The sequence below is a fragment of the Colias croceus genome, chromosome 2 (genome assembly GCF_905220415.1).
Source record: "Colias croceus chromosome 2, ilColCroc2.1".
NCBI classification, from domain to species: domain Eukaryota; kingdom Metazoa; phylum Arthropoda; class Insecta; order Lepidoptera; family Pieridae; genus Colias; species Colias croceus.
In genome coordinates, this window is record NC_059538.1 from 10,873,777 (window position 1) to 10,897,360 (window position 23,584).

The window sequence follows — 23,584 nt, forward strand, 5'->3', positions numbered from 1 at the left end:
GATGTATCGGTGGCCTTTGTTAGACTGCTTAGTGCTGTACGGCATCCAGTTAACTCGTCACGTTGCATTTATCCATTTCTCTTTTAAATTAGCCTCTTTGGAAAATCTATAAATAAATAGGACTAATGAAAGCTAAGGAAAAATAAAATAAAATTTAATATTTTATAGTGATTGTCTTTTCTAAAGTATCGATACTGTCGATATGCGCCACATGCATCACTAATCCGACATTCGTTTGTTTATTGCAATAATATTCCAGAAAGTCTTGTTTGCTGTTCAATCTATATTAGTACTAATTTCTTATGGATTAAGGTTCATTTTGACTTAATATTTTTATAAATTTTTGACAAATTACGACAAGCGAAGTTATAACATAAAATATATTTAAAATAAATTAAAATAAGACTTACCGATGGTATGAAATGCCTCCATTGCTGTTATTATTGTGTCTGCTATCATTTTTGGTCTCTAATACAAAACAACACGTCCTTATTAATGAATAAATATGGAAAAAAGGTTTGACAGCTGACAACCGACTCGAATATTTTTCTGCGCACAACTGAGAGCAAGTTAGGTGATCTTACCTTACTAGTGACACGTGGGCCACGCCCACCTCACACTTCTATTAGTTTTTACTGTTCTGTGCATAGAGCCTAGAGGCATAGACTATTAAAAAAAAAATAAACAAGCAATTTGTACAATAATAAACCAAATTAAACTGACTTGCCGATTGTGAACGTGCATTAAGAAGGCGTGCAAGAGGGCTTTCTTTTAAACCCTTTGTATCCCTCCATCTCAACGGATTATGATGAGGTTTTATTTTAATAGATTTTCGTACATATTTATTCAGTTATAAACGACCGAGAAGCCATCGGAGGAAAGGTAGTGCAAAAAAAAAGACAATAAAAATACTTGTAAGTATTTATTATAAAAATATTATGCTAATATTTACAAAAATACATACATTCGATATGCATGTTGCTCTTTAGGCTTTACTATGTAAAGACATCCAGCAAAACCGGAGTATCTTATGTTATTCTCCAGTGTCCTGTACATTCATAAGATGAAATATCTTCAGGGTTCAGACATATTTATTATTTCTCGTAATATTTTTCTATAAAGGCATCCCGACCATCTTCATTTCATTTTCAGTTAGTCGACCTTCTGACAGACGTACTCGTAACCTGCGTATCAAAAACAAACTTATTAAAAAATGAAGTATGGTAATAATAAAAAGAAGGAATAATATAAATAAATTATGTTTATTGATAATTTTTTTTGAATCCATACTTAATATTATAAATGCGAAAGTAACTCTGTCTGTCTGTCTGTTACTCAATCACGCCTAAACTACTAAACCAATTTGCATGAAATTTGGTATAGAGATATTTTAATACCCGAGAAAGGACATAGGCTACTTTTTACCCCGGGACATAGGATCGGTTTTATCCCGGAAATCCCACGGGAACGAGAGCAATGCGGGTTTTTCTTTACTGCGCGGGCGAAGCCGCGGGCGAAAAGCTAGTAAGTTATAAATTGTATTTTTTTAGTGTTACATTTGACCATAAGAAGGCGGCAAAGCGAAAAAAATCCAAAGATACGGTCCCAGTCTCTGTATTGTGAATTGTCTATACCTCTTTTATGAGCAACACAGTATTACCAGTGTAAAAATGTTTTTTTTTATTTTTTATTACCTCTCCTCATTATGCTTGACAGACCACAGATGCGGCATGTGCCTCGGCTGCATACAGTCGAGGAAGTGTTGGCGCCACATCTCCTCGAGGCGTAAGAGACCACCTTCTTCGTTGTTTAGGAAATATTCCACCACTTTGAATCCGTGGCACTCGTAGTCCGCGTTCTCTATACTACATTAAAAATGTAAAAAACAATAAATCTCAAAAGTACTTAATTATTAATTAATAAAACAAAGTTTATGTGGCAGTAATTTCTTGCGTCGGTTATTAGTACTTTTTTATAAATAAAGCTAGCAAAAATTTATTCTTAATCTTATAATCTGATTTCAGATTGTAAATTATACTGAAATTAAAATTATTTAACTATTATTTTGACATGAGGATGAAAAATGAAAATCGTAAGTAAAATCCTTAAGACATTAAACATTTTTGGAAAAATACTCACTTACAATACCACAAGAGCTTCAAAATTATCGGGTATTTTCCGATAGGTTCGTTGCAAACAAATGAAGGAATCAAGTTTTTTGTCAAGGCTAAAAAATCACGAGCGCGAAGCGCGAGTGATTTTTCCTGAAAAACTTGACGACTTTATTTGTATGCAGGGAACCTTGAGGGAAATGCCAGATAATTTTGAAGATCGTGTGGTATTCGGGGGATTATTTTTCCGTCCCAAATGTCGGCCTATAATTTCACAATTGAATTCAACCTGTCAGTTTGACGTCAACGACCAGAGAAAATTTTCAAAAAATTATCAGTATAATACCATGTAGGTTGTACCACGTGACGTCGAATGGTGCAATTCTATTGGTCGATATTTGGGTCGGAAAAATAATCATAAAAAACACACTACAACAAACTGAGACTACACACTACACGCACTACACCACACTCACACAACAGAAATCTCCGAGGCTTCAGTCAACAGCTGCTCCGTGATCTCATCATGTTCAGGGTAGTGCAGCAGCAGCACCGTCTCCAGTTCCTTCACCCGCGCTTCAGGGAGCACGTGCTTGCGCGACTGGTAGAGTAACGCGCGGGCCGCGGAACGGATCTTTCTAGAATTATAGTTTTGTCTATGAGTTTGGTGTATACTGTATACCATAGATATTACGCGCTGAGTCGAAAATTAAATATTATGAATTTAATTAATTACCTGTAATTTAATTAATTATGTTTATTTGTTAGGTAAATTTAGAATAATATTATTAACATTAGGCAACATTTACATTTCGTTACGATCTTTCTTTTGACTTTCGACTTGCATAATGGTGACAGATCATGCACAAATGAAATAATTTTTAAGAAATAAGTCTGTTAGAAAGTCGTCAGCTGTAAAATAAACAGATATATTTATAGACTAGCTGCGCCTCGCGGTTTAACCCGAGCGCGTTATGAATTTTTAACCGACTTCAAAAAAAGGAGGAGGTTATCAATTCGGCCGGTATGTTTTTTTTTTCTGTATGTACACCGATTACTCCGAGGTTTCTGAACCGATTTACGTGATTATTTTTTTGTTCGATGTGGGATGGTGTCGAATTGGTCCCATAAAAATTTTATTCGGATAGGCCAAGTAGTTTTTATTTTATGAGCATTTTTGTCTGTATTTGTAAATGTTGCAAACGTGCAAGTTTGAAGTCGGTTGTTTTTAACGCAGTTATAACTCCACTTGTTTTCTTTTAATAGTAATGTTCATGTGGGACAGTATAACATCAGCTATCTGTCAATGAAAGTCCCGTCAAAATGGGTCCAGCCGTTCCAAACATTAGCCGGAACAAACAGGCAAACAAAAATTATAAAAATAATAAATTGTAATAAAAATGTTGGTACATATAATATGTACATTGGATACATCCATATGCATGTGCCATGTACTAAGAATAGTTTATTTCAATACATTATATTAATAGCAACACATACTTGCACTCAGCGTCCTCAATATATTTGGTCTTGTCATGTGACGCGAAAGGCGCGTCACATAGCACAGCTAGTCTTTCTCTCACCGCCTGGTCTAACATATTGCTGCGTTGGTGACAAGATACGCACAGTAGGAGCACGTCGTGGGAAGAATGGTCTTTCATTACCTCTGGGATATTGTGAAATAATAATATGTATAACTTACATAGAATATAATAATATGATATACATTATATAAAAAACTGTTGTGTAAAGATACATCCTTAATAATATTAAGTATAAACTCGTATATACGTCGTAAATTGTACTATGAAAACATACTTCTTTTTTTTAATTTTTGAGAAGTATTAAAATTAAAAATATGTAAAAGTCTTGAAAACATGTAAATGTAATGTGTTAAAATTTTATGTAGCCTAATTGTCTTGATTTTTTTTTATATATAAAACTACAAGTTCCCCGCGAAAGAAGTAACTAAGACCCAAGTAATCACAAGCATATAAAAATTCCCAACAAATTTACACCAAAACCCACCTGGAAAATGTTTCCTATATTCTCTCGGGACCACATTCTTGCGTATATACGAGTTATCCTCCCCGCAGACCACGCATCTATTCTGTTTTGTCAGTTGATAGTACTGACCCACTTTACCCACGGAACGACCGGCCGGTTCGAACCGTAAGCGCACTGTGAGCGGATCGTCTGACACTTTGTCCGCTAGCTCTTTTTCTACGTACCTAGAATTGGTAAGAATGTGTATGTGTAAAACAATATTATACTACTGCACGGCACATTTGTATTTTACTTTTGTATCTGTAGTTTTGTATAGATGTAGTAGTTATATAAATATAATCAACTAGCGGTCCGCCCCGACTTCGCCCGTTACATATTTCGCAATAAAAGGTAGCCTGTGTTCTTTCTCAAGGTCTAAAGATTGTCTGTGCCAAATTTCATCAAAATCGGTAAAAATCGGTAAAAAGTAGTTTATGCGTGAAAACCGACATACATACATACATAATTACAAACCATTCCTCTTTATAATATTAGTATAGATATTTTCAATGCAAATGTTTCAAGGAATGTATGATACTCGTTAAATCTTTTATGCAACAACAGCTGATCACATTAATATGAAAGTGAAAGGTGCAGGGATGGACAACAATCTGGTTAAGCATATAGTACTTTTTAGTTTTTATTCAAGTACTATGTCGTACGTATCCTATTCTCAGTTTTCCGAATAGAAAATATATTATCAACTCACCAAATAGCCTTTTTCGTATCACAAGTGCACAACAACTCTCCATCTGGTGCTTGTAAGAAACAGTTGTGATACAAAGGTTTAGACCGAATTGCATATGGATACCGCTTGCTGAGAACTAAATCCTTGTTGGGTTTGCCTTCTTTTTCTTTTAAGCTAAAAATCAATTTACGGGCAAAATATTTTTTTGTATGCAGAGTGTCCCACTATCGGTATACTAAGCGCGAAGGGACTTGTAGTTTTGCATACACTGATCATGTAAAAAATACTTAAACAACAAAATTACGCGAAAATTTTTTGCTAAATTTTTCCTTAAAATTCATGTTTTCTTCTCTAGCTTCGCGCAGACGGCATATAACGCTTCGATAATGTGTGCATTTTGTCTATGAAAACATAATCTTAAACGATAGCTCACGTGCGGGTGGCAAAGTTGGGCGTGTTGCTTGTTAGGGGTGTACACAAAGAGTTTTAAGAATTCATCTATTTGAAAAAAAATGCATATGGAATTTTATAAGTATTTTTTACGTACTCAGCGTATGCAAAACTTACCTGACTAAACTAACTAAACCTCCATTGAGCTTAGAATACCGACGGTGGGACACTCTGTATAGTGTATATGATATATGTATATGTAGGATAAAAAAATAAAATAAATATTAAATGTAAAATAATTTATATATAGTTTATTGAAAAAAATTTTTGAAAGCCTCTTAAAAAAAATTACTGAAAACAAATTATACTATTACCAACAATCTTGATAATTAAAAAGACTTACCCATTCTTAACTTTCTTCGTTACTTTCGTTTTGAAACACACATCTGCGTATTTCCAACATAAATCGTTCAAGTTTTCCCAATGATTCTTGCTTCTAAACCAGAGCAAACCTCTTCTCTGATGTTTGTTAATAAGATTAACGAATATTTTGATTGCTACGTGCGCGTCTGCTGCAGCATAGTTGATTTGACGCTCGGTTAGTTCGGATGCCGCCCAATCACTGCAACGAATCTAAAAAATCAAGAGTTTTGTATAATAAGGAAGACAAATATAAAAACAGTATTGGAGAAAGTAAACAGACATTACACGGCGAAAAACATGAAGACACAAATTCATAACATGTTACACATACATATACTATGGAGAAAAAACAAAGACGTATGTTTGCAAATGAGAAATTTTATGACAATTTTCCATATAAAAGTTACATTATCCCTGGTATTCAGGATATTTTATTGCAGACCAACAAAAAATATATTGTAATAAGAGATATATTTAATATATTTTCCTTATTCTTTTTTCTCCTAATTTTTCACTTTACAAATCTGTACATAAAAAATAGGTTAAAACATTACCCTCCAAGTCTTATCTAAGGTTACGACCAATAATGTCAAAGACAGTGCCGCCAGTCCTCCCGGATTGTAACCACACAGTTCCACAATATGTCGGATATCTAATGTAGACTTGATGAACACTCCGTAGTCCGCAGCTACGTACTTCGCGTCGTCGACTGGTGCTACACCGACTTTGTATATTTTCTCGTCTTCTAGAAGATCCTGCAAAGCAAATATATTTATTATAAAGTAATCTCTAAAATATAATCAGGATAATATTTCTTTATTTATGGATTGCTCAATTCAGTGAGGAAAGATTTTAAAAATATAGAAAAGTTCAACACTAAAAATATTTATTTATATACATCTATAATTCACATTTCATAATTACTATATTTATAATAATAATTAGACTTTGTAACTTTTACAATGATTTGAATTGTTATTTTGGCTGCATTTTTAATTTGATGTACCCAAACTTCCTTATTTTGTGCTGTTTTTAGTACAAAAATAACCTTAAAAAAATAATTTTCATTTTCGATTTTCACAAAAACTTCGCATTTTCGTTGAAAAAGAAAAGCAGTTTGCTATGAAAAGTCATTACCCTCTAGCTATTTTACAACTTGGGGACATTGTTTCTAAAAATTTAACCATTATTTTTTTAACCCATTGAGCCCCGAGCGGCCCGATCCGACCACGATACAATAGATTTTCTATTGTGTCTGTGATTCCAGGGGCTGAGTTAAAGGAAAGTAAAAAGTTATTATGTGAAGATTATTAAATAATAAATAATAAATAAAATTCATTTAATTCAGGCCACATAGCCCATAAAGTGTTAGTAAAATCTTATCCTAGTGTTAGTATTACAATTACCTATTACCTACATACGTTTATTACTACAGCTTAATTTACATATCCAATGCTTACTAATGATATTATCCGAATAATTTAACACCTTTAACACAATATTTGAATTTTTACGTATACGGTCTCTAATAGAAAAAATCTTTTTTCTCATAATTGCATAAAAGTCATTTACTCTATATAATGCAAACATTAAGGAAGCACTACAGTAACGCGGCAGGCCCATAAACATCCTAAAAGCATTGTTATATTGAACTCTTAGAATGTTCATGGTCCTACGCGTATAATTAACCCAGAGGTTGCTCGTATAAAAAGACTGACAATACGAGGTAAAAAGAAGCTTTTTAACATTTCTACTGCACTGCTTAAATCTTCTTATAATCATATTAGATCGTACAGCTAAACCTCGCCTTTCTCTCTCTATGTCAACTTCGTCGCTTAGAGTACTGGTGACAAAGTGACCTAAATATTTAAAATTTTCTACAATTGCTAGTTTCGTTCCGTTCAAATAAATAGGTGGGATGTTATCGGGACCCTTTCCTGAGCGAAATACCAAGACATTACTTTTCTTCTCATTGTACATTAACCCGTGTTCGCTAGCAAAATTTTGACATATATCTACCAGTACTCTAAGACCCTTGATCGAGGGACTAAGGAGCACCATGTCGTCCGCGTAACTTATGTTATTGACATTAAACCCGCCGATATGACAGCCGGCATGGGCTGAACTCAGCTCCTCGATCAGCGCGTTGACATACAGATTGAATAGGATCGGAGAAGTCAGTCCGCCCTGTCTTACACCACAGTTCAATATGTATGTATCTGAATATGACCGCTGCCACTTTACAACATTCTTTTGGTGCTGATACCAATATTTCAGGATACGAATAATACTATTAGGTACACCCGCGTTAAACATTTTGTCCCATAACTTATTGTACACCACTCTATCATATGCCTTGCTTAAATCTAGAAAACACGCATACACAGAAGTTTTTCTAGATTTATAATAGTTAACGCAACTTTTCAATGCAAATATCGCAAGATCCGTAGATAAATTTTGTCTAAAGCCAAATTAACGATCATTAATTTTTACAGTCTTTTCTATGTAGCCCAATAAAATAAATTCAAAAACCTTTGATAACACAGTGGCCACTGATACCGGTCTATAATTACCCATGTCAGAAAGGTCACACAACTTACTTTTTACAATTGGGACAACCGTGGTCATCATTAAACACTCCGGCAATACGCTATGCTTAATAAAATGGCCAAACAGATAACTTAACAACTTTACAAAAGTCGGTCCAGCATATAACAGATGCTCAATGTTCAGACTATCATGACCTGATGATTTTCCTCTTTTGAGATGTTTAAATGATCTTATTACATCTTTTTCTGTGATTTCTATATCAATCAGGTCACCACACTCTGTTTCACATTCTTTGACGTTCAATAGCGGTTGTACAAGAAAATGGTCTTTAAAACTATTTGCAATTTTTGTGCAATCACTCTCACATCCTATTGTACTAGAAACAACCCTATTTTGATGACACGTATTTGTAATTTGCCAAAATTTAACAAAATTTTGATTACTGTGATGTTTAGCTAATAAATCAAACTTAACCTGTTCTTCATTTTTTTGACACTTTTTTAAAGCTGCCCTAAATCTATTTCGCGAAGATCGCATTTGTTCGTACACTGAACCACAACGAGGCTTACTACATGAAATCCACATCTTAAAATATATTCTGGCCTTTTTGTGTAACTCTTTGACGTGATCGTTCCACCCTAGGATACGCTTTTTATTAATAACCTTATTATTTATATAACTATAAGCCGCACCTTCCTTCAAAATGTTGATAATATTATTATACATAGATACTAAATATTCAGAATGATCTTTTATGAAACAATGTGAGTTGTGACTTTGACATTTTAACTGCAGGTTTATGGTTTTAAATTTACTTTCACAATATTTACCATATTATTATTTATGTATACCCTCATTTGTGTACTTTTTCTATATAAATGCATATTACTTGCCATCCTTACATCACTTGTTATAAAGAACAAGGGATCAGAAGTAATATCACACAAAACAAACCTTTAAAGATACAGGAATAGATTTCATTTTACTCAAACGGAATAGACTGCAAAATCCGTCATAAGTAGAAAGCTGAATCAACGCTACAGGCTGCCTTTTCCCTTGCACTGTCACCCATTCACAATCAAAACCAATTGCATGGTGTAAACTGCACTTCCTGTAATATTTTTAATAAATTCACAAAATTATTTAAAAATTATTAATTTTAAAATATTGTGTGATGCTTGAATGTAAATTTTACAAGTAATTGCACAATTTTTTTGGAATAGTAGAAATATTTTTTTGTTTGTTGCACATCTAACTATTCTGTTCTATATTTACATAAACAATAACAAAAATAAACTATACATGACCCGTATAACTAACTAGCTGTGCCACGCGGTTTCACCCGCATTGCTCCGCTCCTATCAGTCTTAGCGTGATGATATATTATAGCCTTCCTCGATAAATGGGCTATCTAACACCAAAAGAATTTTTCAAATCGAACCCGTAGTTCCTGAGATTAGCGCGTTCAAACAATCAAACAAACAAACTCTTCAGCTTTATAATATTAGTATAGATAAGAATTAATGCATATAATATGTTTTATATAATAAAGCAAACTTTTCTTTACTTACTTTCGAAATTCATTGACAATTTCATCACAATATGCCTCATTTTCTACAAGCTTTATATTTAAATATTTAAATGCTTCTGTGGCAGTCAGTTGTCGCTTTCTTTTCAAATAAAAATAACTTATACCGGCAATAGAAATTACTACTGCAAGTGAGGTTATGTTTATCAAGGTATTAACTTCCACAGTCATTCTTATATTTTATTTTGTACACTAATAATCATTACATGATTGAATCAGTTAAGGAAAATAAATGTTTAGGTGTATTTGAATATTATTATCAGTAAACACGATAAATAGTAAATATTATGCTAGAATTCATGCAATGTTTTCCTTTAATTATTGACATTTGACGTCAAAGAGTATAGTATAGGGTTGTAACGGAGGCCTACTTAGCGGAGGCGGAGGCGGATGCGGAGGTGAAGAGGTTCACCTCCGCGGATGCGGAGGTTAACGGAGGCGGAGGCGGAGGTGAAATTTGTTGGGAAAATATAAATAAATTTAATATTTATGATTAATAGAGTCAGCAACATTTATTTATATTATATAGCTTCCGCCCGCGACTCCGTCCGCGCGGAATAATTAAGATTTTTTTTTTCTACGTATTTTTCCGGGAAAAAAAAAGTATCCTATTTTATGCCCAGGATAATAAAGTATAATTATACCAAGTTTCATCGAAATCGAACCGTTAGTTTTCACGTGATGCCTGAACATACAGACAGACAGACAGACAGACGGACAGACAGACAGACAAAAATTGTTTTAATCACATATTTGGGTTTGGTATCGATCCAGTAACACCGCCTGCTATTTATTTTTTCAATATTTTCAATGTACAGAATTGACCCTTCTACAGATTTATTATAGAATAATGTGTACAATTGTACATACATGTTCATGATTCATCTTAGTAATCTAAATTGACAAGAGGCAAATTATATTTTATGAACAAAAGCTTTGCGGCATTTTCGCCTTCTAAGCGGTTTCTCAAGGGTTCGTAAATTAAACCAGCAGCACTAAATAACTGTTCGTTCGTTTTCCATATCATGAGGTTGCTGTTGGTATCCATGCTGTCATTTTCCGATTCCTCTTCATCACTGCAATTCTTCAACATATCAGCCAGGTTGGAATGCACACATATTGGTGACAAAATCTCAAAACTTCACTTGAAAACACGCAGCCGAGCGGCCGCGTCGCCTAGCGTCGCTCCTTGCGCGTTGTTTGTGATCGTAAATGAACTTCCGATATGACTCCGCATAAATTTTGCGGAGGCGGATGCGGAGGCGGAGGTTAAATTCTTTGCGGAAGTTCCGCAGTAACGGAGGCGGAGGCGGAGTTCCGTTACAACCCTAGTATAGTAACTATTTGACGTTATCATTGTCAAATATTGGATAGTCTGTGGAAGTACGAAGTAAAGTAGTGAATGTTTAATATAGAAATATTTAGCGTGAGAATGCCAAAACAGCACGCAGTTTTGACAAAAATGTATGATAGATCACCCTTTTAATTTTAGTGTCCATATTTTAAGACACCCTACAACTAAGAGCATTTCAATAAATTATCTGTGATATGAATGTCACTTTATGCTACAGCCAATGACTAAGGAATCCTATGGACAGGGCATATTGTTCTATACAAACAACTGATTATACAAATATCATGCATTTCGATACCGAAATAATAAAACTAATACTGTCTCTTTCTAACTAATGAATATTCTGATATGTGAAAAAATATGGCTATACGTCAGTCAGTGCTAATTCTATACCGCTTGACATTTGAAGTTAGCTCAAATACCTACTGTGGCCGGTCGCCATTTTATGTTCTCGTTATTATGATGTACATGCTCTGTCATTGCTCCGTAGTAAACATTGAAAAATATTGAATATTTTTGTGATTGTGACAAACATTTGTGTCTAAAACATATAGAGTGGTCAAGGACAAATAGTGGCATAATACCAAAGCGCAGTATTGTGGGATGTGGCTCCGGAAAGAATGAAAACCAGAAAAGTTTGTCTTTGCACCGGTATGTATACGTTTTGACTGAAATATTAGTTATTTCTTTGCTGATTTAGTTATTTTCATGTATATTGAATTGAGGAGTATTCACAGACTATGTTCAGTGCAAAATTGTTACCAAATATAGCTTTATTTTGTATATTTTCGTTCTAGTAAAATAATGAATTTGGGTGCTAGTGATGGCTTATAATATCGACATTAGCAAAATGTTCGATGAAGACGTGCGTCTCCCAAGGCTGTGTCATTAATCTTAAGAATAGTTGCTTTGGTGAATACACTTCCAATTTAACAAATTAATTTTGCCAAGAGCAAGGAGCAAGGAAAAATAAAACACTTAAATTTACCTAATATGAATTTTAACTTAAGTAAGATTAGTCGCTTATATAATACTTTAAAAATGTATTTATAAATAAGTCAGGTCAGGACTAAAATTATAATAACCTAAAAATTCATTTTTTATAGGTTACCAAGAAGTGAAAATAGAAAAGGAAAATGGTTAGAAGCAATTGAAACTGAAAATATCAAGCCAAATGTAAAGGATATATCATAGTATGTTCCCTACATTTCCCCGAAAGTGCTTTCAATAGAACAATGGATGTGATTAGTCTGCACGATGATGCTATACCAGTATGTTTGCCGCTGCATTCACACAGGGTGAGGTTTTTATCTGTAGACACGTGATGTCTTCCAATTTACTTTTGGTCTTTTTATTTAGATTTAGGGCTGTCATTTATATTCTAACGTTTCTCCTATTTTGAAGAGGGCCTGTGAACAAACTGAGATGGTTTTATATGATTTTTTGAGTACAAACTTGGGTGATATTTGGTTGTTGAAATGTTATTGACTGAGGGAAAGTGAAATTTACTTTAAATACATGGGGTGTTTTAATTTATTTTTCTATTCTTTATAAATTTATATTTATAAAGCATTTGAATGCCATAAAATAAAACCAAAAATATAAATTTAAATTCCGCTATTGCAAGCCCTAATGTTAATATTAATTTCAAACCGTCGCGTCAGCATTGCCCTTTTAATTAAAATGTATTGCATGTTAGTTAAAATGTAAAGTGAACAATGTTAGTTAATGTAAACTGTGACATTTCATTTCCAGGTACCGGTTGAGCCTCAAATCCCGAACTCAAAAATGAACAGAGTGAATCCGAGTGCATCACAGGCTGCACGAAATAGTTTAGTTCTATAATTTTCTCTGTTATTAAGTAATTATTGTTTTTTTTTTCTATTACCTACTGTATATTGTGTTGTTCATCGTAATAAAAAACTATTATATACCTATATTAGTATTTATTTTGTATCATTATATTACATTCCTCAAAACTGAAATTAGTTCAGCTAAAAGGTAACAAACAGCACATTCAATGACTGGGTGGTACGAAGTTCACCGGGACCGCTAGTAATTTAATAAAACAATCGAATACTAAATTATTCTGTTTTTCCGGAGCATGCACCATCCCGCATGGCTGTAATACCATAGCAGCAAAATGCATACAACAGATTTTATACCGCATTCCTGTACCACATTTGCTCTTTACTGGCATGCTTCCGTTAATACTACATTCCAATAATATCTGATTTCAAAAACACCAGTCAAACAAAACAAAATATCCAATAAACCAGTTGGTCAATTTAGCAGATAACTTAAATGCCAAATTGTAAGTCTACCGTAATCCTTATATCCAAGTCAAAATTGAACTGGATTTATTAAATTATACAGGGTTAGCTATCTTGTCCTGCGAGGTTGCTGGTGTTTTACAAGTAACCCTGTTTAGGTGTTACCGTCACGAGCACTCATCGTCATACTTCATTCTCATTATTTTTCTCCATCGCGCCAAAAGAAGTATAACTTCAAAAAATATGTATATATAAATACTAGCGGTCCGCCCCGGCTTCGCCCGTGGTACATTTTTACGTTTTCTCTCCATAAGAACCATCCTCGTACTTCAAGAAATGTAATAAAAAAAGAATTAACGAAATCGGTTCAGTTGTTCTCGAGTTATGCGCTTACCAACACAATTTGCGATTCATTTTTATATTATAGATTATTTTTATATCGATAAACATATTAATGTTTATCGATATATTCTCGGCACTAAACACCGCCATGTTTTGTTCCATTCAATATGGCGCCGGCCACACTTTTTTTGTAGGTATGTCACTTCCATGTGATTCCTTATTCATTGGCTACAGCGGACAGCCAATGTCATTTGTCATTTGTCAAGCTATCGCCTATCAATCAAAAACTAAAAAGTCATAACTCATAAAGTCATAACCACTTGTTTGTCGTCGTTTTCTCGTTAATGTGAATATTGAAAATTGTTTCATGTTAGTTTTAAAAAACCATTTTAATACATAAGAATGGCTCGCGATCGCAGCCCAGAGCGTAGGCGCTCAAGATCCAGGGAACGCCGTGAGCGAGATCGACATGATGAGCGGGATTCTCACCGAGACAAGAAGCGTAGGGAACGATCACGGAGCCCTAGAAAGGAGAGAGAACGTTCTCGTAGTCCAGTCAGGAAAGATAGAGATCGTTCACGAAGCCCTAGAAAGGAGAAGGAAAGATCTAGAAGTCCAAACAGGAAAGATAGAGGACGGTCTAGAAGCCCTAAAAAACGCGATGGGAAGGAGAAGGACAGACGTTACGATGAAAAAGACAAAAATAAGTCAAAAAAAGATAGTGATAACAAACAAGATAAAGAAGAAGAGGAACAAGTTGATGAGAAAAAGGAGGATATAAAACCAATTAAAAAGGAACCACTGTCGTTGGAGGAATTACTTGCAAAAAAGAAAGCTGAAGAAGAAGCTCGAAGCAAGCCAGTGTTTTTAACAAAAGAACAGCGTGCAGCATTAGCATTGGAGAGACGTCGCGAGCAAGTTGAAGCAATGAGGGCTAGTGCTTCTAGACCAACCATAGCAACAATAGACCTAACAGGTTCAAAGAGGGATGAAGAAAAGAAGCATAGGGAAGATAGAGAAAAGGAAAGAGAACGTGAACGTGAAAGAGAGAGGGCAGAGAGAGAGCGAGAGAGAGAAAGAAGATACGAAGAGAGAAAATCAAATGCTGAGCGTAAGAATGATGATAAGAAAGAAAAGGAAGAAGAATTAACTGGCAAAGATAAAGAAAGAGAAGAGGAAGCAATTAAAGCCCGGTATCTTGGTATAGTGAAGAAGAAAAGGCGAGTAAGGCGTCTTAATGACAGAAAATTTGTGTTTGATTGGGATGCATCCGAAGACACTTCAAATGATTATAATACTCTATACAAAGAGAGGCACCAAGTACAATTTTTCGGTAGGGGTCATATTGCTGGTATTGATATAAAATCTCAGAAAAAAGACTACAGTAAGTTCTATGGTAATCTTTTGGAAAAGAGACGAACAGAACTTGAAAAGGAGCAAGAAAAATTGAGATTGAGGAAAGTTAAAAAGAAGGAAGACAAACAAAAATGGGATGACAGGCATTGGTCAGAGAAAGACCATGATGAAATGACTGAAAGAGACTGGCGTATATTTAGAGAAGATTACAACATTACAATTAAGGGAGGTAAAATACCTAATCCAATTAGATCTTGGAAGGAAGCAGGCTTCCATGAAGATGTTATGGAAATTATTAACAAAGTTGGCTACAAAAGTCCAACACCCATTCAAAGACAAGCTATTCCTATTGGCTTACAAAATAGGGACATTATCGGTGTTGCTGAGACAGGTTCAGGTAAAACACTCGCCTTCCTCATCCCCTTGCTTACTTGGATTCAATCATTACCAAAGAGTGAAAGAATGGAAGATGCAGACCAAGGTCCGTATGCCATCATTTTGGCGCCAACTCGAGAATTGGCTCAACAGATTGAAGAAGAAACTAATAAGTTTGGTATTCCCCTGGGCATTACCTCTGTGGTAGTTGTTGGTGGTCTCTCAAGAGAAGATCAAGGTTTCAAATTGAGATTGGGTTGTGAAATTGTCATTGCTACCCCTGGTCGTCTTATTGATGTATTGGAAAATAGATATTTAGTACTCAATCGCTGTACCTATGTTGTCCTTGATGAAGCCGATCGTATGATAGACATGGGTTTTGAGCCGGACGTTCAGAAAATCTTAGAATACATGCCTGTGACAAACATTAAACCTGATACTGATGCGGCTGAAGATGCTTCAGTGTTATTAGCAAATTATAACACCAAAAAGAAGTACAGACAAACTGTGATGTTTACAGCTACTATGCCGCCGGCAGTTGAACGCTTAGCCCGTAGTTATTTACGACGACCAGCAATCGTATACATAGGATCTGTTGGTAAACCAGTAGATAGAACAGAACAAGTTGTGTACTTGATAGGTGAGAACGAGAAACGAAGAAAACTCACCGAGATCTTACAGCGTGGCGTCGAACCTCCGATCATAATATTCGTCAACCAAAAGAAAGGTGCCGATGTACTTGCTAAAGGCTTGGAGAAGCTTAGTTTCAATGCATGTACGTTGCACGGAGGTAAAGGACAAGAACAGCGTGACTTCGCTTTGGCCAGTCTTAAAAATGGTTCGAAAGATATACTGGTCGCGACAGACGTCGCCGGTCGTGGTATCGATATCAAAGACGTCAGTATGGTCATCAATTACGATATGGCTAAGTCCATAGAAGACTACACGCATCGTATCGGTCGTACGGGTCGTGCTGGAAAGACCGGTAAAGCTATATCATTTGTTACAAAAGAAGATTCGGCGATATACTACGACCTCAAACAAGTACTGCTTTCGAGTTCAGCATCTACGTGTCCACCGGAACTAATGAATCATCCTGATGCGCAACACAAGCCTGGTACCGTCGTAACGAAGAAGCGCCGAGAAGAAATGATATTTGCTTAATTGTTCTATTTTTACAATAAGACACATTTTTCATTAATAAACATTTTAATTCATCAATGTCGTTTACACTGTATACATTAAATAAATAGTCAATAATGAATTTGATTATTGGTATCACTGTAGTGGAATAGAAAATAATTCACATCAGGTACATCATGATGGTATTTCATGTAAAATTATTTTATTACTCAATATCTAAGTCGTCTATGTCGTCAAGATAGTAATCTGAAAAAAAAAATACAAGTTTAAAATATTAATTCTATTCAAATTTTCCATATTTTAAATTTTTATGCAAAAATTCAATTAAACGTTAAAATTGGGAATTTAACACAAAAATTTCATCTCATTCAGTATCACATATTTTGCCGATCGAAGCATGCACTATAAAACAATCTTTGCTGGAACAACTTGCACTATCAAGAAACTAATAAAAGAAAAAGATTTTTAATCTGTTTCGCAACTAGGTAGTAGCAAGAGGGCGCCACTGTCTACACGTGAGCGGTGCGTCTATACAACATATTTACAAAATAACAAGAAAAAGAGTCAATACCACAGAATAATAACTAGTAACTATCTATAGTTATCAATACTCATTTTGTAGTACCATTTGAGCATATTGTGCAATATTAAAAGAATCACGCAAAGACAGTTAACAAGAAACAAGCAGCATAAAACATCAAGGCACATGCAAAAGCAGGACACACCAACAACCTAAAATCTACCTATTCCTTTTTCTCCGCTACTTTCTCGTCTGATTCCTTAGCGGGTGGAGGCATTACAGCTTGCTTCACCGTTGAAGCCAGAGACACTGTCATGTCAACTAGTTCTGACATGTCTTTTGGGATAGACAATTCGGGGAATTTGACTTCGAGTTGTGGATCACCTGGTTTTACTGATACAAATATACATAGAATATATTACATATATATAAATAATTAAGTACTTGTCTAACTATTACATTTAATTAAATTACTATCTAGAAAGTTATTTTACTTGTAAAATATTATATAGGTAACTACAGACTATACAATGATGTCATTGCTATTATACAATATACTTTATATAATAATCTAGTGGAATTAAATTTGTTTTACTTATTTCTTTTTATAAAGAAAACTTACAAAAACACAAATAATTATTTTAGCTACAAAATATAAATCAATATAATAATATTAAAAATAAAAAGTTTTAATTTTGGAACTCTACTCTGATAATATTTAAAAACTGCATAAACTTATGTATAAAATATATTTATCATGAAAAAATTACCTCCATATAAAAAGTTGTAAGCAATGTTGATATATTGTTTAGCCAGAGTACCATTTTCATTCATAATTTGCTTAGTTTCCTCCGGGAAGCAGACATAACCCATAGCTGTTGTGCCTAAACCAGCATAGAATATTCTCTGAAACAATGTGATAATATAGTACATATTGATTATTTGTATATCAGCATGCCTACTGGTATTATAAATGTGAAAGTAACTCTGTCTGTTTCTTCTTCACACCTAAGCCGCTGCACCAACTTGATAAAATTTGGTTCTAAAATAGTTTGAAAATTGAGAAATGACATAAGATTGGTTTTATCCCAGAAATCCCACAAGAACGAGAAATATGCAGGTTTACCTTTGACTATACTTCATATGATTCTGACTCACTGGCAAAAAACTTCCTTTAAATAAATAGAAAATGATGACACTTTATAATTTTAAATTTGAAATATATGACTACCAGGAAAATATGTCTATCTAAATAATCTATGGTCTCCACCAATTATATTGTGTCTGCTACAAAGTACAATGTACTGTGTTGGACATATTATTGTAATTAAATAAACTAAAAATGTCAACTTACCCTAATAAAACCACCTCGCAAGCCAAAAATGAATCCAGTGAGACCACCCATTGCTACAGCTCCATATCTTGTCTGTTTATTGTCTTCCTCACGCAAGTACTGGATGATCCCTTATAAACAAGATTAAATTATTTGAATTCGAATTTAGATACTTATATTGTTAGAGTTAAGGACTATTTTTCTACTAGACTTTTTGTTTTAAAATATTGATGTATCGTGTTTTATATTTTAAAAAGGAGAAAGAGTAATAGATTGTTTAATCTATCTAATCTAATATATATTATAAAGGCGAAAGTTTGTATGGATGTATGGATGTTTGTTACTTTTTCACGTAAAAACTACTGAACCAATTACAATGAAATTTAGCACACATATAGAGGGTAACTTGGATTAACACATAGGATTGTTTTTATCCCGGAAATCCCACAGGAACTATGCGGGTTTTCCTTTGCAAACGCGGGCAAAGCCGCGGGCGGAAATCTAGCACTTATATAAAGCAGAAGAGCTTGCTTGCTTGAAATGGGGTATCTAACACCGAAATAATTTTTCTAATCGGACCAGTAGTTCCTGAGATTAGTATGTTCAAACAAACTCTTCAGCTTTATATTAGTATAGATTTATAACATCACTCCTATTCCATAATATAAATTATTTTAGTCTTTTTTAATGCTCACAATCACTCCTATCCTTAAATTCATGATAGTTATCCGTGATCCTGTGTTTCAGAGAGGATGTATGAGCTACTCCCGTCTCGAATGTCTCCCGCACAGCTGTCACGGGGGTTTGTAACGCTGATCTGATGTAGCTTGTTTTGTTCTCTTTGCCATCAGCTTCTAACTTCCTGAAACATTATTTGGAAAATTAGTTTGTAGAAATATTTAAATTATTCTGAGTGTTGTATAAATAAGCCTTATCATATAGATAACATGTATCATAAATGAGAAATGTCATATCATTCTGTGTGCATCTTTAATGGGATTTACTTAAAATTTACTTTCCCTAACTACTTCTCCCAATACCAAAAAGATACACAATATTAAAACGTAATCATTTAGTTTAGGTATAAACATTTTATGACATTATCTTTATCTATGCGGGAATGTGATATTAACCACTCAAGTGCTGAACGACCGGGAGCCGGTCGATCCACATACAGGGGCTGGTGCGTTGCGACCGGCTCCCGGTCGATCCACAGACAGGGGTTTTGCGTTCGCTTTATAAAACGGTCTAATAACCTTCCTCTTTCTAACTTATATGACATGTTAAGGAAAAAACAGGCTAGCTATAAATCAAGATAACAACATAACCACATGATTTAAGTGGCCCACTTTTGATGACACATTGAGTAGGTAGTTTTTTGTACAAAAAAATAAACAGGGAATGTGTAAAAAAAATGTATGGGAGGGTATGATGTTTTTATTTTCTCGTAAGAAGAGTGTAACAAAGGATCAATATATATTAAAATCTCACTGAACAGCTGTTTTAATTTTTTATTAGCAGACAAAATGTAACAAAAATTACAAGGGTACATTTGCTTTGACTTACAAGTTGTTTTATTAATTTAAATGTTACCATGTTTTGACAAGGCATAGACTATTTTATTATCTATGAATTTAAATACTTGGAAATGTGCTATTGTTATAGGAATCTGAGTTAATCGACTTTATAAAAATATTGGACCGCCAAAAACCCCATTTGCGGCAGCACCGGGAGCCGGTTCCGCACATTTCCCGATTTTTGCAAAATGGCTCCCGCACTTGAGTGGTTAACAAAGATAACACGAGAGGTTTTATTAACATCAAGGAAAAAGTGTAAGTATTGCAGATCTACCCTAATTATTATTGTATTTTATGATATTACGTACTCTGCGTAGTCGGCGTGAGGCGCTTCGTATATTGGAAGCTCCGAAGGTCTCATAGGAGGTGGAGGAGAAGGTCCCTTTGCCTCTGGTATTGGAGTTGCAGCTCCTACAGTCGGTATGAGCACCGCTGCTAACCCCGAACCAATTACTACTTTTCGAAGCATCTGTAACCAAAAATAAGACAAAATAGTACGAGTTCCAAAAGTTATTTCAAAGTAAATCTATACAATTACCTCGAAAGAGATGTTTTACAGGTTTATTACATAAATAAACCGTGTACAAAATCCAATGTAATCAGCTGCTATTTTGACATTGACATGTGCATAGGGCAGTTTGACATTACGTAACAGAATTTTAAGCTGAGTCTACATTACATCATTCTCTAAAAAATAACGAAATTCTAAAATACGGTCTAGAAATAGACCAAAATAATATACTTATGGAATTTTAAACTAGCCATTATATGGCCATAAAAGTCATAAAAAGAATAAATCTAATTCTATCTGAATAATTTATACACCAGTGCAAACTTAGCACCCCATCTATGGAATTTTGGGTCGAAAATGACCTTGATCGTTAGGTCTTTTTTTTTTTTTTTTTTTTTTTAAAGAAGCACCCGTCATCACAGGGTGTTCGCGCCACCTCTGGATTATAGTCCAGAGACTTTTCTTGCCTATTTTTTTTTTTTTTTTTTTTTTTTTTTTTCAATTTTTAGAAATATTAACATACTGGTTACTCACATTTATATTTATATTATGTGATCGTTAGGTCCCCGTTAGGTCCTTTAAGGTCCCACAATTTTTTCGTTAGGTCCCCTTTAGTTTTTTTTTTTTTTTTTTTTTTTTTAAAGAAGCACCCGTCATCACAGGGTGTTCGCGCCACCTCTGGATTATAGTCCAGAGACTTTTCTTGCCTATTTTTTTTTTTTTTTTTTTTTTTTTTTTTTCAATTTTTAGAAATATTAACATACTGGTTACTCACATTTATATTTATATTATGTGATCGTTAGGTCCCCGTTAGGTCCTTTAAGGTCCCACAATTTTTTCGTTAGGTCCCCTTTAGTTTTTTTTTTAATAATTTTTTAAATTTTAGGTATAAAAAAAGTGCACTTTAGCACCCCATCCATAGAATTTTGGGTCAAAAATGACCTTAATCGATAGGTCTCCGTTAGGTCCTATAAGGTCCCACAATTTTTTCGTTAGGTCCCCTTTAGTTTTTTTTTTAATAATTTTTTTTTTAATTTTAGGTATAAAAAAGTTACACTTTAGCACCCCATCCATAGCAAAATTGGCGAATTTTATCAAAATCGTATTCTTTACCGTTAGGTCCGTAGAGGCCCTTCATTGAAATTGTTAAATTATTTATGTTATTAAAATCTATATATATAAAAGAAAGTCGTGTTAGTTACTCCACTTATAACTCAAGAACGTCTGAACCGATTTAGCTGAAAATTGACAGGGAGGTAGTTTAGAGCCAGGAAAAGGATATAGGATACTAAATACGTACCACGGGCGAAGCCGGGGCGGACCACTAGTTATAAAATAATTGAATCCTGCGCATGCGCCTTAGAGCATTAAGGCATGCGCACATCATACATAAACAGTGCGAAATTTAAATTGGTATCGTTTCATTTATTAAATTAAATCAATAAATAAATCTATACTAGTCACGTCTGGTTCGAAAGATGAAACTGGCTTTTTATTTCGAAAATTTAATGGCAACACTTGCCAGTTAACTGTCATTAAAACCTGAGTTGTTGATGTGTCAAAGCTTGTCAGTGATTTTTTTTTTCTGCGATTTTAGCTTAGGATTTTAGTGATTTCTAAAAAAAAAAATTATTTTTGAAAACTGAGTTGAAAACATGACGAAAACTTTAAACTATGATTAATAAATTTAAAATGAAACAATTTGAAAGAGATGTAGGTAGTTTTTAAGGAAAAACAAGAGTGTTTACAAGAAATATCTCAATGCATTGTTAAGACGTGTGACTTGATATTTTGATGCTTTTCATCTTGATTGCATTGCACATTATTAAAAGTAGTTATGATTTGTTTAATATTATTATTATTATTTTGCATGAATGATACCAGTAATCCAGTTAAAAACTATTCAAGCAACAATATAAAATTGAACGATCTGTCCGTTCAAAATGTTTAAAGACACAAAATCAGTATCTCGACGAAATTTATTCTATGACCGAACCATGTTATTCATATTGAAGAGCAGTACAAAAAAAACAAGATGGAATAACTGCAGAAATGGAAGAGTTAATGATGTCAGAGATAATGATAGTGATTCTTATTCTTTATTCGCGGCTTAAAGCCAGTTTCATCTTTCGAACCAGACGTGACTAGTATAGATTTATTTATTGATTTAATTTAATAAATGAAACGATACCAATTTAAATTTCGCACTGTTTATGTATGATGTGCGCATGCCTTAATGCTCTAAGGCGCATGCGCAGGTTTCAATTATTTTATAACTAGTGGTCCGCCCCGGCTTCGCCCGTGGTACGTATTTAGTATCCTATATCATTTTCCTGGCTCTAAACTACCTCCCTGCCAATTTTCAGCTAAATCGGTTCAGCCGTTCTTGAGTTATAAGTGGAGTAACTAACACGACTTTCTTTTATATATATAGATTTAATAACATAAATAATTTAACAATTTCAATGATGGGCCTCTACGGACCTAACGGTAAAGAATACGATTTTGATAAAATTCGCCAATTTTGCTATGGATGGGGTGCTAAAGTGTAACTTTTTTATACCTAAAATTAAAAAAAAAATATAAAAAAAAAAACTAAAGGGGACCTAACGAAAAAATTGTGGGACCTTATAGGACCTAACGGAGACCTATCGATTAAGGTCATTTTTGACCCAAAATTCTATGGATGGGGTGCTAAAGTGCACTTTTTTTATACCTAAAATTTAAAAAATTATTAAAAAAAAAACTAAAGGGGACCTAACGAAAAAATTGTGGGACCTTAAAGGACCTAACGGGGACCTAACGATCAAGGTCATTTTCGACCCAAAATTCCATAGATGGGGTGCTAAGTTTGCACTGGTAATTTATACAATTTTGAAATAGTCGTTGAGATACGATTACGTCAATATTTTATAGCTGCAATGAAATAGATTAAAACTTACAAATATACACAGTAAGTATATTGTAAAAGGTGTGTAAAAGAAACTTGTATATTCTGATAATT

General features: G+C 34.1%; 3 protein-coding genes and 1 long non-coding RNA gene across 5 annotated transcripts; 2 read left to right on the plus strand and 2 right to left on the minus strand.

Moving 5' to 3' along the window:
- Positions 1-909: 909 nt before the first annotated feature.
- LOC123701193 (exonuclease 3'-5' domain-containing protein 2) lies at positions 910-10,113 on the minus strand. Its single transcript, XM_045648593.1, has 10 exons — positions 9,780-10,113; positions 9,163-9,319; positions 6,213-6,413; positions 5,639-5,868; positions 4,867-5,019; positions 4,140-4,342; positions 3,612-3,777; positions 2,588-2,749; positions 1,695-1,865; positions 910-1,184 (listed from the first exon to the last, which is right to left on the minus strand). Exons 1-10 carry the CDS (start codon positions 9,965-9,967, stop codon positions 1,115-1,117), a joined length of 1,701 nt encoding a protein of 566 aa, XP_045504549.1. The 5' UTR covers positions 9,968-10,113; the 3' UTR covers positions 910-1,114.
- Positions 10,114-11,741: 1,628 nt separating this feature from the next.
- LOC123701243 lies at positions 11,742-13,087 on the plus strand. Its single transcript, XR_006752700.1, has 3 exons — positions 11,742-11,801; positions 12,257-12,448; positions 12,906-13,087. It is a non-coding gene; the product is annotated as an uncharacterized LOC123701243 (long non-coding RNA).
- A 961-nt stretch (positions 13,088-14,048) lies between these two features.
- Positions 14,049-16,714, plus strand: LOC123701183 (probable ATP-dependent RNA helicase DDX23). Its single transcript, XM_045648581.1, has one exon. The coding sequence runs from the start codon at positions 14,168-14,170 to the stop codon at positions 16,658-16,660; it is 2,493 nt and encodes an 830-aa protein (XP_045504537.1). The 5' UTR covers positions 14,049-14,167; the 3' UTR covers positions 16,661-16,714.
- LOC123701211 (MICOS complex subunit MIC27) lies at positions 16,687-20,709 on the minus strand. Of its 2 annotated transcripts, none has more exons than XM_045648614.1 (7): positions 20,608-20,709; positions 20,378-20,538; positions 19,188-19,354; positions 18,514-18,623; positions 17,930-18,065; positions 17,383-17,552; positions 16,687-16,885 (listed from the first exon to the last, which is right to left on the minus strand). In XM_045648614.1, exons 2-6 carry the CDS (start codon positions 20,536-20,538, stop codon positions 17,383-17,385), a joined length of 744 nt encoding a protein of 247 aa, XP_045504570.1. In that variant the 5' UTR covers positions 20,608-20,709; the 3' UTR covers positions 16,687-16,885. The 2 variants fall into 2 exon arrangements, with proteins under 2 accessions (XP_045504570.1, XP_045504577.1); XM_045648621.1 differs by having other exon boundaries at positions 17,372-17,552.
- Between the last annotated feature and the right edge of the window lie 2,875 nt (positions 20,710-23,584).

Excerpts from the sequence above, each read along its gene's own strand:
- LOC123701193 (XM_045648593.1), bottom strand. The coding sequence starts at position 9,967 with ATGACTGTGGAAGTTAATACCTTGATAAACATAACCTCACTTGCAGTA. Across the intron at positions 3,778-4,139 it reads ATATAGGAAACATTTTCCAG|AGGTAATGAAAGACCATTCT; the intron begins GTGGGTTTTGGT and ends ACAATATCCCAG. Across the intron at positions 2,750-3,611 it reads ATTGAGGACGCTGAGTGCAA|AAAGATCCGTTCCGCGGCCC; the intron begins GTATGTGTTGCT and ends CTATAATTCTAG.
- LOC123701183 (XM_045648581.1), top strand. The coding sequence starts at position 14,168 with ATGGCTCGCGATCGCAGCCCAGAGCGTAGGCGCTCAAGATCCAGGGAA.
- LOC123701211 (XM_045648614.1), bottom strand. The coding sequence starts at position 20,538 with ATGCTTCGAAAAGTAGTAATTGGTTCGGGGTTAGCAGCGGTGCTCATA. Across the intron at positions 19,355-20,377 it reads CCTCACGCCGACTACGCAGA|GAAGTTAGAAGCTGATGGCA; the intron begins GTACGTAATATC and ends ATAATGTTTCAG. Across the intron at positions 17,553-17,929 it reads TTACAACTTTTTATATGGAG|TAAAACCAGGTGATCCACAA; the intron begins GTAATTTTTTCA and ends TATTTGTATCAG.